The 13,309-nt window shown below is 34.1% G+C and overlaps 1 protein-coding gene across 2 annotated transcripts; it reads right to left on the bottom strand.

Annotated features, from left to right (window-relative positions):
* Positions 1-2,788: 2,788 nt before the first annotated feature.
* Positions 2,789-12,721, bottom strand: LOC141485054 (uncharacterized). 2 transcript variants are annotated; one of them, XM_074180986.1, is made up of 3 exons: positions 12,472-12,721; positions 7,832-8,124; positions 2,789-7,770 (listed from the first exon to the last, which is right to left on the bottom strand). In XM_074180986.1, exon 3 carries the CDS (start codon positions 4,124-4,126, stop codon positions 3,173-3,175), a length of 954 nt encoding a protein of 317 aa, XP_074037087.1. In that variant the 5' UTR covers positions 4,127-7,770; positions 7,832-8,124; positions 12,472-12,721; the 3' UTR covers positions 2,789-3,172. The 2 variants fall into 2 exon arrangements, with proteins under 2 accessions (XP_074037087.1, XP_074037086.1); XM_074180985.1 differs by having other exon boundaries at positions 2,789-8,124.
* Positions 12,722-13,309: the final 588 nt, after the last annotated feature.

Below are 13,309 nucleotides of genomic sequence, written 5' to 3'. Positions count from 1 at the left end.
AAAACCCGTGAAATAGCCTTCATACAAAAAGAAGGATATTGCATTCACTTTGGATCCAACAACAACAAAAGATTCGAAATAGGTAATACAACTAACAATTTATTTGTTTGAGTTAAAACAACGATAAAAATAAAAATTGATTGGCGCTCCGGGGCGACTTCAGTGATTCCAGTGGCGCATCAGTTTGGTGTTAGGGTAATTGATCTCTAGAAAAAGATTCAATGGTTACGTTTAAGTTTCCTGCTTATTTGTTCAGTTCCGATTCTAAGTTATAGAGGGAGCTGAAAATCGTTGCCAGCTGACAGCATTGCCGTCAACTACAAGTGCGACCTCTACAGGTGGGAACAACGAACTACAAAAGCATCTTCAACCAATACCATTGCCGTGAAGCGTCTATAGAGTAAGTGGTTTGTGAGCTGTATTTATGTAAAGTTTTATCTAAATCCGTTCAGTTGTTCAGGCATGAAGGAGCCACAAACATACATACATACATCCATCCTCACAAACTTTCACATTTATTTACAATTTACAATTAATTTTTTCTACTCCCTCCAACGTGTTTGACAGCAGGTAGGTTTGACATCATGGCTCATTTAGAATACACCTGTATTCTGAATTGATGGCGGCCACTTTCGTTAGAAATTAAAAGAAAAGATGAGTTATGTAACATTTACACTGATAAATATAATCTCATGAATACATTCTGTTGTTCAAAAAGCAAAATCATTTCTTTGTAAAATCGAAATAAAAATCATATTTTCAGTTTGTTATATCCGTGAATCAACAACCTCTTATTTCAATCATAATCAGACATCACATCGGTAATCGCCAGAGTAACTCAGTGGTAACGTATATGTGTATACTTCATATACTTTTCCTATAACCAAAGTTCAAATCCCCCTGCTGTAAGGTTTTTATGTAAATGATATAATTATATATTCGTATTATTTATCGGAGAATAATGATAGAATGTACTCATAAAAATAGTGTTGGAAATATTTGTATTCCCACTGTTTCAAATTTTCAACACAACGGAATAAGACAGTCTTCCTCCCACATTGACAGCGGAATATCATTAAATAATTGTTATAATGTACTATAAATGTACTTAATCATAACAATGTACTTAATAAAATAATTTTTAGGAAATATTGTTTTATCAATTTTCAAATCATTTAATTGAATTCTGACTGATTGAGTGAGTTTATTATTCAAAGCCATAATCTGAAACAAATATACTGTACTATTCCTTTCTACGGTCGGTCGTAGAAAAAGTATAGTACGCACCTCGAGGATGAGGCCAATTACGTCCACTCGCGAATTATGGTTCTCGGCTAACGCCTCGTGCTTACAATTTTTTGCTTGTAGGCTTCTTATCCTACTTGGTAGGTAATATACTATTTCAGATATATTGCCAGAAATGTCCTCTCTGAAAATAAAATGAAATTGTCCAACAACATTTCTGAAAATGTGTTTTAAGTTTAAATTTGACTGGCTACTTGTCGATGGATCACTCTGTATAACACAACTTGAGGCATTCCAACGAACCTCATAATTTTTGTAACAAACAGCTCCATAAAACGATTCCATAAAGCCCCCCACAAAAATTACGAAAACGATATAGGTTGGTCGCTTTTCTCAAAATTGAAGAATCAACTCGTTTTCCAGTTAGTGGGGAGGCGTTAATGATTTAAGTTGGTTGACGTTCGTCCTCTAATTGAGACTTCGCGTTCAAGTTATAATTAAGTAAATGTTTCAGTTTGCCTTTCTCATCACTCTACAGGATATACGCTCACCAACGAACAAAGTGTTGAAACGAAGAATATTTTTTCCACTGAGTCCACCAATGACTACTTATAACCTGTACTTTAACCGTAAATTGCATTTCAAATGTTTTTTGAAAAATATAGTTTCTTCTGTTTGTTTTTATAAAATAATTAATTGTCATGGGTTAAATCCCGAGTGCACCGAGTTTAATCAATTTATGTAAATCTACAGTTTCCAGAATTTTGCTTGAGAGTATGAAAATTTACCAACATTTTGGTAATTTTTGAATATTTGAAGGTGCACCAAGTCTTATCGATTGAAATGTCTGTAAATCTACAGATTCCGAAATTTTGCTAAGTAAATGACTTGAGGACTGTTTGGCAGTTCACATTGTTTACATGTTATTTATTGATGAGTTTCTACGGTTTCAATACTCGTATACAACAAAAATATTTTTTTTCACAACGAATAAACTGTAGACACTTCATACTTCACAGTAAAAAAATTTTACATCGTAATTGTAAATTTCAACCTCAAATTAATGTTTATAAAGTATCAAATACTGAAAAATTTGAATTTCAACAGTTCGGACTTCCATTGTCTACTATATAAAATGATTTGAAATCCCTGAAACAAGTAAAAAAGAATAATTAAAAAAGAATAGCTGAAAATAACAATTATATTAAGCAACAATAAACCAGAAATGAAATGATAGTGAAATAACCTACAAGTAAAAATATAATAATTGAATAAATAAAAATTAAAGGAATGAAAAAAGAAAATAATAAAAAAGTGTAGAGATTCCAAGTCACGTTAGTTCACGACGTTTCGATTGTTGGTATCTACAATCATCTTCAGGTGATGACTGGACTGATTCCTCCGAGAGATGACTATTTATAGGTCGTTGAAATACTTTCACTTTCTCTGCTTTCCATTTTCCGCTTCACTGATTCCGTGAGAGATGACCGTTTTGGCGGGAGTTGGTCATTTTTCGTTTGATGATGGGTTTCCATATATTTCGTATTTCTACGCTGGCCTGGCTGAATACGTTGTTGGACAACATGTATGCGGCTTCCTTAAATTTTCTCCTAAACCAATGTTCCTCTCTGTGCAAGATCTCAGCTTGGGACCACTCGATGTTGTGTTGTAAGGGTCCAAACATGGTCTGCTATTCCTGATTTGGTGGTTTCTCCTCGCTGTGTGTGCTTCTTGTGCTCGGCAATGCGAACATTCAATGTCCTCTTAGTTTCACCAATATAGGATTTTCCGCACTCACAGGGTATCCGGTAAATGCAATTCTTGGAATCGCAATCCGCGTTTGGGGGCCTGGTTTTCGTGAGGCTGCTACGGATAGTGTTACCGGATCTGAAACAGGTTCTGATGTTGTACTTGGAACCAATTCTTCTTATCCTCTCCGATAATCCTCTGATGTAGGGAAATGCAAGCACTGGTTGTGACGGTTTTTTTCCTTGTGAGGCTCCTGCTGTCTTTTAGCCAAAGTCTTTTCTACCATCGCTTTGGAGTATTCATTCCGCTGAAGATCATTTTTGATGATGTCTAGTTCCTTCTCGAGACCTTCCTTTGTATTACAGAGCCCAAAAGCACGGTCTAATAGAGTCTTGATGATTCCTCTTTTTGTCGATTGATGGTGGTTGGATTCGTGGTTCAGATACTGTCCCGTATGAGTGGGTTTTCGGTATACAGATGTTTCCCACTTAGTGTCGGTCCTCTTCACCAAAACGTCTAAGAATGGCAATTCGTTGTGAATTTCCTTCTCCATTGTGAAAGTGATGGAAGGTCTCACGCTGTTGATGTGTTTCAGGAAGGCGTCTAGTTCAGTATTCCCATGGTTCCATATTATGAAGGTGACGTCAACATATCTCAACCAGACTCGAGGTTTCTTGTGGGCTTCTTGAATGGCCAGAGTTTCAAACCACTCCATATATATGTTGGCTATGACTGGTGAAAGTGGCGATCCCATTGGCAGTCCCTCATCTTGTGTAAAGAATTCGTCCTTCAGTTGGAAATAACAGTTTCGTACACAGCATCCTAGTAATTCCATAATTACTTCTATAGGTAGATTCGTTCTCTCTTTCAGGTTCCCGTCTTCGGATAGCTTTCTCTGTATGATTTGGAGTACTTCTTCGACCGGAACGTTGGTGTAAAGGCTTTCCACGTCGAAACTAATTAGTTTATTTTCCTGTGTAACCTCAATTGACCCTAGTAGTTCGACAAAATGCCTTGAATTCTTCACAAAAGACGATGTTTTTCCTTGTAATGGTTGTATTAAGGGAAGTAAAAATCTAGACAAGTTGTCCAACAACGTATTCAGCCAGGCCAGATGATGGAAACCCATCATCAAACGAAAAATGACCAACTCCCGCCAAAACGGTCATCTCTCACGGAATCAGTGAAGCGGAAAATGGAAAGCAGAGAAAGTGAAAGTATTTCAACGACCTATAAATAGTCATCTCTCGGAGGAATCAGTCCAGTCATCACCCGAAGACGATTGTAGATACCAACAATCGAAACGTCGTGAACTAACGTGACTTGGAATCTCTACACTTTTTTATTATTTTCTTTTTTCATTCCTTTAATTTTTATTCATTCAATTATTATATTTTTACTTGTAGGTTATTTCACTATCATTTCATTTCAGGTTTATTGTTGCTTAATATAATTGTTACTTTCAGCTATTCTTTTTTAATTATTCTTTTTTACTTGTTTCAGGGATTTCAAATCATTTTATATAGTAGACAATGGAAGTCCGAACTAGTGAAATTCATCACGAAACATTGTCAATCACCTTCAAACAAATGAAAAGTTTGAATTGCCAAAAAATCCCAGTTGGAAAATGGCATATAAAATATATTTTTACGGGAAAATCAATAAGTGCTGATGAATTTTAAGAAAATTACCCCAAATGGTATTATAATAATCGTATTATTCACTATTAGCGAATAATAGTAATTCTTCATTAAAAGGTAAGGTTTTTTTGGAAGTGGTTGACAATTTTCCTTGATGGATTTCATTAGTTTGGACTTCCATTGTCTAATGATTCTACTATGATTTGAAATATATGAAGAAACAAATAAAATTTAAGTGAATAGCTATTATATCAATTATAGTAAGCAATAAAACCTGAAATGTAAATACGAATAAAATGATTAAGATACAAAATGAAAATGACTACAGAGTAGAAAGAAATTAAAAATTAACAAAAATTAAAATAGGTAAAAAATCAAAAATAAACTGAAAAGGTTTTTAAACCAAGTTACTTCACGACGTTTCATTTGTTAGTATACACAATCGTCTTGGGGTGATGACTGGACTATTTCTCCGTGAGATGACTCGAGCGCTTTCACTTATCCCCTCGTCCCACTCTCCGCTTCACCGGTTTAGCAGGAGTTGACCATTTTCCGCTTGAGAACAGGTTTCCATATGTTGCGTATATCTACGCTAGCTTGGCTGAATGCGTTGTTGGACAAGATATATGCAGCTTCTTTGAACTTCCCCTTAAACCAATGTTTCTCCTATGAATGATCTGAGCTTGGGAACGCTCGATCTTATGTTGATGAGTCGCTGTGTGTTTTTCTTGTGCTCGGCAACGTGGACTCTCACACTCGAATAATAGTTAGGTAAGGTTAGGTCCAAAGTGAGTGGGTCTATTCGACCCTCCACCGCAACCCGCGAGGGTTTATTGTTGCTCACACCCATTTACACTAGACCAAATAAAACCAGCTTCTAAACGAAGCCGATTAGTTTGTATGGTGAGTAGTCTTTCAGGTCGGATGATAAGAGTACGGCTCTGCCGAACTCTAAATACCTGATTCGGCCTCAGCGGGGCAGACACAAAGTATATGCTCTGCTGTTTCATCATTTTCCAAACATAGACGACACACACAGTCTTCCGACAGTCTGATTCTCTGCGTATGATGGCTCAAACGACAGTGACCCGTAAGAAGGCCTGTTATACATCGAGGTTCATCCCCCCTTCTTGCCATCCACGTGTTCAATGTTTGTTTGGCAAAGCCTGAAGCCATGCCAATGACAGGTTCTAGTCTGATGAAGCTGCTTGCAGCACCCTCCTTTTCAAGGGAGTTAGCAGCCTCATTGCCTTCCAGCCAGTATGGCCAGAAATCCAGACCAGAGACAATCTGCTATCTTTCAATCGAGGAGAGTCGTTTTTGGCAATTTGCTACCAATCTCTCCGCACACAATTCAATACAGTTGCAAATTAGAATCTAATTAGACAATGGAAGTCCGAACTAATGAGAAAGTTAGGTTGTTAAAGCAATAACATCATCGTTCAATTTTAAGACTTATCGTATGCAAAAATTAATGAAGGATGCGCATTTTTTTGTCATCCCAACTGTAAAGATTCCTCCTTCTGAAAGGTGGCATCCATAATTACATTGAAACGATTATAAAACGTATGTATTTTGGTTTCAGTGCCAAGTTAGACCTCGAATCCAAATCAATTTCAAATTATCACAATATTAACATCATCAGGTCAAGGGTATGAAACCGCGGAGACAATAACTAGTTTACAATTAAAGTTGAAATAGGTCCCCATCCCCGATCAATATCGGCTTTATGTCGATTACAGCAGAAACTAGTATCACGGCTCATGATTGGCGTGTTGGAATTATAATATGTAAATATTCATTAGACACGATTCAAGGTACACTAATTCTGCGTGTTTGCTGGCGCTGGCCAACAGTCAGATTGTGAGAGAGGGAGACAGACTGCGAGGTACTTAATTACGTAATACATTACCATCAGCTCATACACACAGACGTACGGTGTTTGACAAAGCACAATACATGACAATAATCTCTGACAAATTGCGGCAACCCAATTCGGATTTGCCAGGGTTGTCGCTGTGAAACTACAGTGACAAGCGGCACTGCGGATTGGATTTGGACATGGTTTTGAGATATGTTGAATGTAGCTGTGGAACGCATTGCTGACATCATTCTAAAACAAATGACAAGTGATGGGAATATACAAATGAATTTTGTTAATGGACCATTCGAATGCATTTTCAAATTTTCTACTTTTAGGTTTCGTGTTTTATGTTGGGATTCCATGTCAGAAATAACAATCGCTAAATTAAAGTTTTATGTTTTAAGGTGGAATCAATTATAAAATTGAAAATTACTGGAGGTTTTTCCCAACATCAAATCGTTATTTTTAACACCTCGACACGTATTTCGATCACCAAGAGATCATTTTCAAGAGGAAGATTAAACTGGAAACTTTTCTAAGCTCACGCTATTTATGCTATACAGGTATACCATACAGGTATACCACACCTAAATTAATTCTACAATTTGCCTTATCTATTATTTCTGTTTAATGTTTATAAATGTTATAGCTATATATAAAACAATTTTCAGCTATATAAAGAATTAATGTAAATTTTACTGTATAGCATGAATAGCGTTAGTTCAAGGAAGTCTCCAGTTTATTCTTCCTCTCGAAGATAATCACTTGGTGATCGAAACACGTGTCGAGGTGTTAAAAATAACGATTCCCTCTCTCCGCTTAATTGGTTTTAGCGGGAGATGACCGTTTTGAGGGAGTTAGTAGTTTTTAGCTCGATCAGAGGTTTCCACATGTTACGTATCTCTACGCTAGCTTGACTAAATGCGTTGTTGAACAACATATACGCGGCTTCTTTGAATTTTCTCCTAAACCAGTGTTCTTCCTTGTGGATGATTTCAGCTTCAGCCCACTTGATGTTATGTTGATGAGCTTCTTTGAATTTTCTCCTAAACCAGTGTTCTTCCTTGTGGATGATTTCAGCTTGAGCCCACTTGATGTTATGTTGATGATTTGCTGGTTTCTCCTCGCTGTGTGTGTTTCTCGTGCTTGGCAATGCGAACTTTCAATGCCCTCTTAGTTTCACCGATGTATGATTCTCCGCACTCGCAGGGTATCCGGTAAATGCAAATCTTGGAATCGCAGTCCACGTTTGGTGGCCTGGATTTTGTGAGGCTGTTAAGGATAGTGTTCTAAAGCAGGTCCTGATATTAAACTTGGACCCAATCCTTCTTACCCTTTCCGATAATCCTCTGATGTAGGGAAGTACAAGTACTGGTTGTGCCTAGTTGCTTTTCAAGACCTTCCTTCGTATTACAGAGCCCGAAAGCACGATCTAGTAGAGTCTTGATTATTCCTCTCTTAGTCGATTGATGGTGGTTGGATTTCTGGTTCAGAAACTGTCCTGTGTGAGTGGGTTTTCGATATACAGATGTTTCCCATTTAGTGTCGGTCCTCTTCACCAATACGTCTAAGAAAGGCAATTCGTTGTGGTATATTGGTTATTATTTCTCTACTGAAACACTGCACCTACAAAGAAAAAAACATACTGAAGATGAGGAATACACTTTTAGGACTAAAAGATCAATGCCAAAGCGGATTATAAGTTTATCGGGTTATCGAGATTGGGTAATCAGCCAGTTACTGTTACAATTAATACAATAAAAGATTAGAAAAGTATGATCATAAATGAACTAGGTACTCAGTGTGAAAAACAAATGTTTGCATTCCATCATAACAAATTATGAATTCTATAAAAATAACATAAAATATTAGTCTTGCATATACCTATTAGCAAAAAAACATTTGCAACTGCCATCAGAAACTATAGATATCTTGCCTACAATAAATGAACTTTCAGCGAAAAGATGCATATCACAGAGCTATCAGTTCGAAAGGCTTACAAACAAATGATTGGTGATGAAAACTTCTTGGAGTTTGTCAAAATTAAATGACCTAAGCACGATAAAAAAAAATCTTAAACCAAACAACTAATGAAAGGACGCTTAAACATTTTTCTAAATCTATACTTATATAAATGCGAAAGTCACTGACTTAACACTCACCCATTCATGTATTTAGGTGCTTGGGTTCATTGGTATTTGGGTGCTTTTCAGGTCTCAGATGATCACTGAGGAAGGATTTTGAAATATTCCGACTGGGGCGCCCCGTGAGGGTAAAAGGGGCGCGTTTATATATGAAAATTATCTTGTCATCATTCATCAATATTTATTTTTTCATCTTATTTCGACTTGATATAAAAAAATCACCCTGATTTTCAATCGAAAATTCTCGCGTCAAAAATTCGGTGTGCTTTTTGTTCGTTGAAATCTCAACTTTCTGATGGTGTAAAAAAACATTACTATAGTAAATGTTCTCAGGAAATACAAAAAATAAAAAAAAACTCAAATTCGATTTTTTTAAATGCATTGTGTACAGTTTCATACAAAAATATAATTGCTGCAATTTTATTCAGTTAAAAAGTTTATTTGTTAAATTCTAATTGCATTCACTTCATTCATAAAATATAAATATACTTCATTCTGATTACGTTATTATTCCTAATATTTTTTAAAACGTTAATCTAGTTATTTATAAATACCTTATCTTGAATTTTAAACAATTATCCATTAGTTTTTGTCTCTCTGACGGCATTTCTTCATCGTTAGATTCGACAAACCTTTCCAATTTTAATTGGTCTTCGACATCTTCAAGACCATCACCTTCTTTGTCTCCACTATTATCTCCAGTCTGCATTGGTTCTTCATCCACAATTTCATCTGAATCATTAACTTCCTCGTAGGTTTTTTCTTCCATATTCGAGCAATTTCCAGAATCATGACAATTTGAGCAAAAATTTGTGCATTTTAAACCATGTTTTCGACAGCCACATTTTAAACTGTTACATCCAGTTTCACAGCTGCAGCAAAGGGTTTTGAGCAATACTTTCGGAATTAAGTCTTTTTCTGTAAATTTGGGCATATAGCCACGTTGATGTTGCTTCCAGCCTGTAACAATGTTGTTTTGCTGCTCCTTCTGTGGGTTGAACGTTCGCCTAAATGAGAGATGATTCAATTTTGGCCAATTGATATTTTTGAAATCCTTATTGATACAGTGTTACTTTTTCATTTTCACATTTATACATAGATTTGATTAATTGTAATCCATTTTTTTTATATTTCCTTTACTTGCATCTCCTAGCTCCTTCCCCACTTTTCTATGAAATACCTTTCAATGTGCTAAAATTTTCCGTAGGTCACTCAGGTATTTGAATTATTTTAAAACAGCAATAAATAGGCATCTATAGATATTATTCAAAGAAGATTCTACAACCTTCTCAAAATATTGTAGATGTCTTATTAAATACTAACTTTAATAACTTATTTTTTTGTTAATTATAGTAGTATATTATATTTCGATTTGCAATTTTTTCGTTCATCAATGTAACATGGAATCTAATGTTTTTTGGGTAATTAAAGTGTAAATTTTAATAAATAGCTCAAAATTGAACATGATGATAAAAAAAAATTCGAATTCGAGTTTTTTTCGATTTTTTGCATTTTCAGAGAACATTTACTATAGTAATGTATATTTTTTCAGACCCCCAGAAAGTGGAGATTTCAACGAACAAAAAGTGCACCGACTTCTAGAAAAAAGCTGATATTTCGACTCGAGAATTTTCGATTGAAAATTAGGGTGCTTTTTTGATATTAAGTCAAAATAAGATGAAAATATAAATATTTTAAATCAAATAAATCACTGTATTTGGGACATAAAATGGTAAGTTTTCACCAAATTTCGTTAAAAAAATTTTTTTGAAACATAAATATCAAAAATTTGGTTATTTGAATTTCTCACATAAATTTTGAGATTATGTGGAAAAATTGTATTCAAAAAGTATCTTTTTATTACCTACAACTTTGCCATTTACCTTTTTTTCATAGGACTTGAAGTTTTGCCGAAAATCGAGATAACCCATTTTTTACTCTCAAAAACTCACCCCCTTCCATTTCTCAAACTCAGATCGCCGTAATTTACTCTTTCTTCCATTTTTATCATATCTTCCTCGTTTTCTAATGGATTTCATCCTACTATTATTATTTTTAATTTTTTACCACTTTTGGAGGCTCAAGCCCTGGTCTATAAGGTCTTATCTGGTCTAATGGTCGACATTAGAGTTGCAGTAGTGAGACAAGAGGTTCATTTTCACGTAGAAAAGTGTCCCTCTGAAAACCAAGTTGACAAGTTCCACGATTGTTTATAGTTTCAATACCAAATGACTCATTCAAAGGGTGGCACAATTTAACCGGAACGTATTGTATATTGCCTCTATTTTTTTAATACTTACCTGTCTCATCAGAGTGACATTTTTGAGGTGTTGCATCTGCACTTGAAAATATTTACAAATATTCCGAAACCCTGCATCGAATAAAAATTTTATTTTGTAAATTCCCAGCTCATTATTATCCCATCGTTCTTCTCAACTGAAAACCAAGTCAGGAAACATGTCTTTACAAATGCGGCATAATGGCTTTGGGTCACTTCTACATGCCGTTTATATTTTCTGACAATAATGTCGTTTATTCTTTCTAGATTCGCCGTAAAAATTGTAAAGTCAATATCTAAACATAACACCTACAACCTACATGCTCTCTTCTACAAAAAGAACACGAGAAGCAAATAGAGGACAATTTTGAAAATTATGTGCTCACAGGAAGTGTCTTTTGTTATCTTTTCAATATTTTTCAGTATTGTGACATGGGGAGAATGTCGAATGTATACACAAATAAATTTTACGGATATTACCTGCAGTTAACGAAATATCAATAGGAATATACAAGGGATGTATGATAGTGAGATATTATCGAAAGTAATACTACAAGACCTAAAAATGTTATCGAGAAATTTCAATTTTTTGAGAAAACAGTAACGAACGTTACCGAGACTTCGAGATTCAACTTTAGTCCTCGCAGTCAACACATATACCAATAATGGTGTTTGCAGCAGTAGTGAACGAAACGTTTGGTGTAGTTCCAACACCTCCCCATTATTAATATAGTTAGGGAGCTAACTAATTTCGTTATTCAATAATAATTTCTGATTATATAAGAATCACAATAACTATATAATATATTTATATATATATATATATATATATATATATATATATATATATATATATATATATATATATATATATATATATATATATTGTTATAATATATTTATAGCCATGATGATATATTTTATTGTAATTTTATAGAGTAATTGTAATCTCTTAGCTTTATTCTTTTTCTTAGCTCCAGCTCAGTCGGTTTGCAGATCATATAACTCTCTGGCCCAAGGTAGAGTTCTTGGAAAGGTTTTTAGAATAATTGTATCTTTATTTTTTTTTAAGAGAATTTAATAAACAAATTGAAATGTAAAAAAACTGAATACTGGTAAAGATACAACCTTATGTTCTACCCTAATCTGCGACGAAATACCTTATGCTAATGAATAATCAGTCAAAAATATACAAATATAATTTAGAATTTCTCTGTAACTATTCTGTGGTCTTAATTCCACTTTACCGGAAAGTTACACACGTAAATTTTGTGTTTATTTGATATTTCGTGATAAATATAGTTACAAAGAATTCTTTTGCCAAATATGACTGAATTTGCATCTGATCAATAATTTATCAATATTATGTCCTCTGGAATGAAATTATATCATTTATAATCAAATGTTAATGCAAATAATAGTCTACTGCGCACAGGAAAGTTCCTATTGAAGAAGTGGCGAAATATGTGATTGTGAACTTAGAATTTGTTCAGAATTGTTTTCTCAGTGAAGTTGGTTATTCGTTGGATTTGAAACAAGGTTTCTAAATACCTTTACTGGACCTGCTTCAACAATATGGGTCCTTGGATGCTGAATTTAGGATCTCCAGAAATACTAATTCTCAGGTAAGTTTCCACTATGTTGTTGTGAAATTAGTATTTGTATCTCAAATATACTGCTTGCAACAGGTTTGTTTTAATTTTTCTATTTAATTTCAGATTTTATTGGCTCTTACAAATTTTGCGTGTCGTACCTCTTGAAATCTTTTTTCAACTCCTTTTATTGATTCACCATAGCAACCTAACACTCACTTCTTTACCATGACAATGAATTTGAAATTTGCCAAATTCCCCACTTTGATTAATTTACACTTCTTATATTAATGAATTATACTAATATTTATACAATCATAATAATAATTACCAATTTTGATAACCTTACTTTATATTAGGTTTTTAGTTTTTATAATTTCAATTTTAAAATTGTTACTTCTTGAATTGTTGACACCTACTTTTCATTACACTCTTCTCATTGGTCATTTATAAGTTGCAACATATTCATGTACTGAGTGTTTTATTTACTGGTTAGATAGGCAACTTTAAAATCATTTTTGACAATCTTTGTTTTATAAATTTCTAATTTTAATTTTGTTTATTTCTAATCTATTCCAGCAGAATGTAACTGATGATTAATGGTTTCATGAATATTGAGCTGTTTGGAACTATTTTGAAACAAACTCTTACTGAAATGGTTCATAATTGAAGTCTTATGCACTATACCATTGCTAAGAAAATAAAAATAAGATATTACAAACCAAGGTGAAGTATCTAGCCTATATTGTTCATAAATATTCAGAATGAAATTTCTGATTTACTCAAACTTTCAACAT

This window comes from Leptinotarsa decemlineata, unplaced genomic scaffold (genome assembly GCF_025532065.1).
Source record: "Leptinotarsa decemlineata unplaced genomic scaffold, Ldec_3_MD MMD2_tig00026307_RagTag_RagTag, whole genome shotgun sequence".
NCBI classification, from domain to species: Eukaryota; Metazoa; Arthropoda; class Insecta; order Coleoptera; family Chrysomelidae; genus Leptinotarsa; species Leptinotarsa decemlineata.
Note: the sequence above shows the minus strand (reverse complement) of the source record. Positions and strands in the feature narration are given on the sequence as shown.

Bases quoted from the DNA above. Each gene is read 5' to 3' on its own strand.
- LOC141485054 (XM_074180985.1), bottom strand. From the start codon at position 4,126: ATGATGGGTTTCCATCATCTGGCCTGGCTGAATACGTTGTTGGACAAC.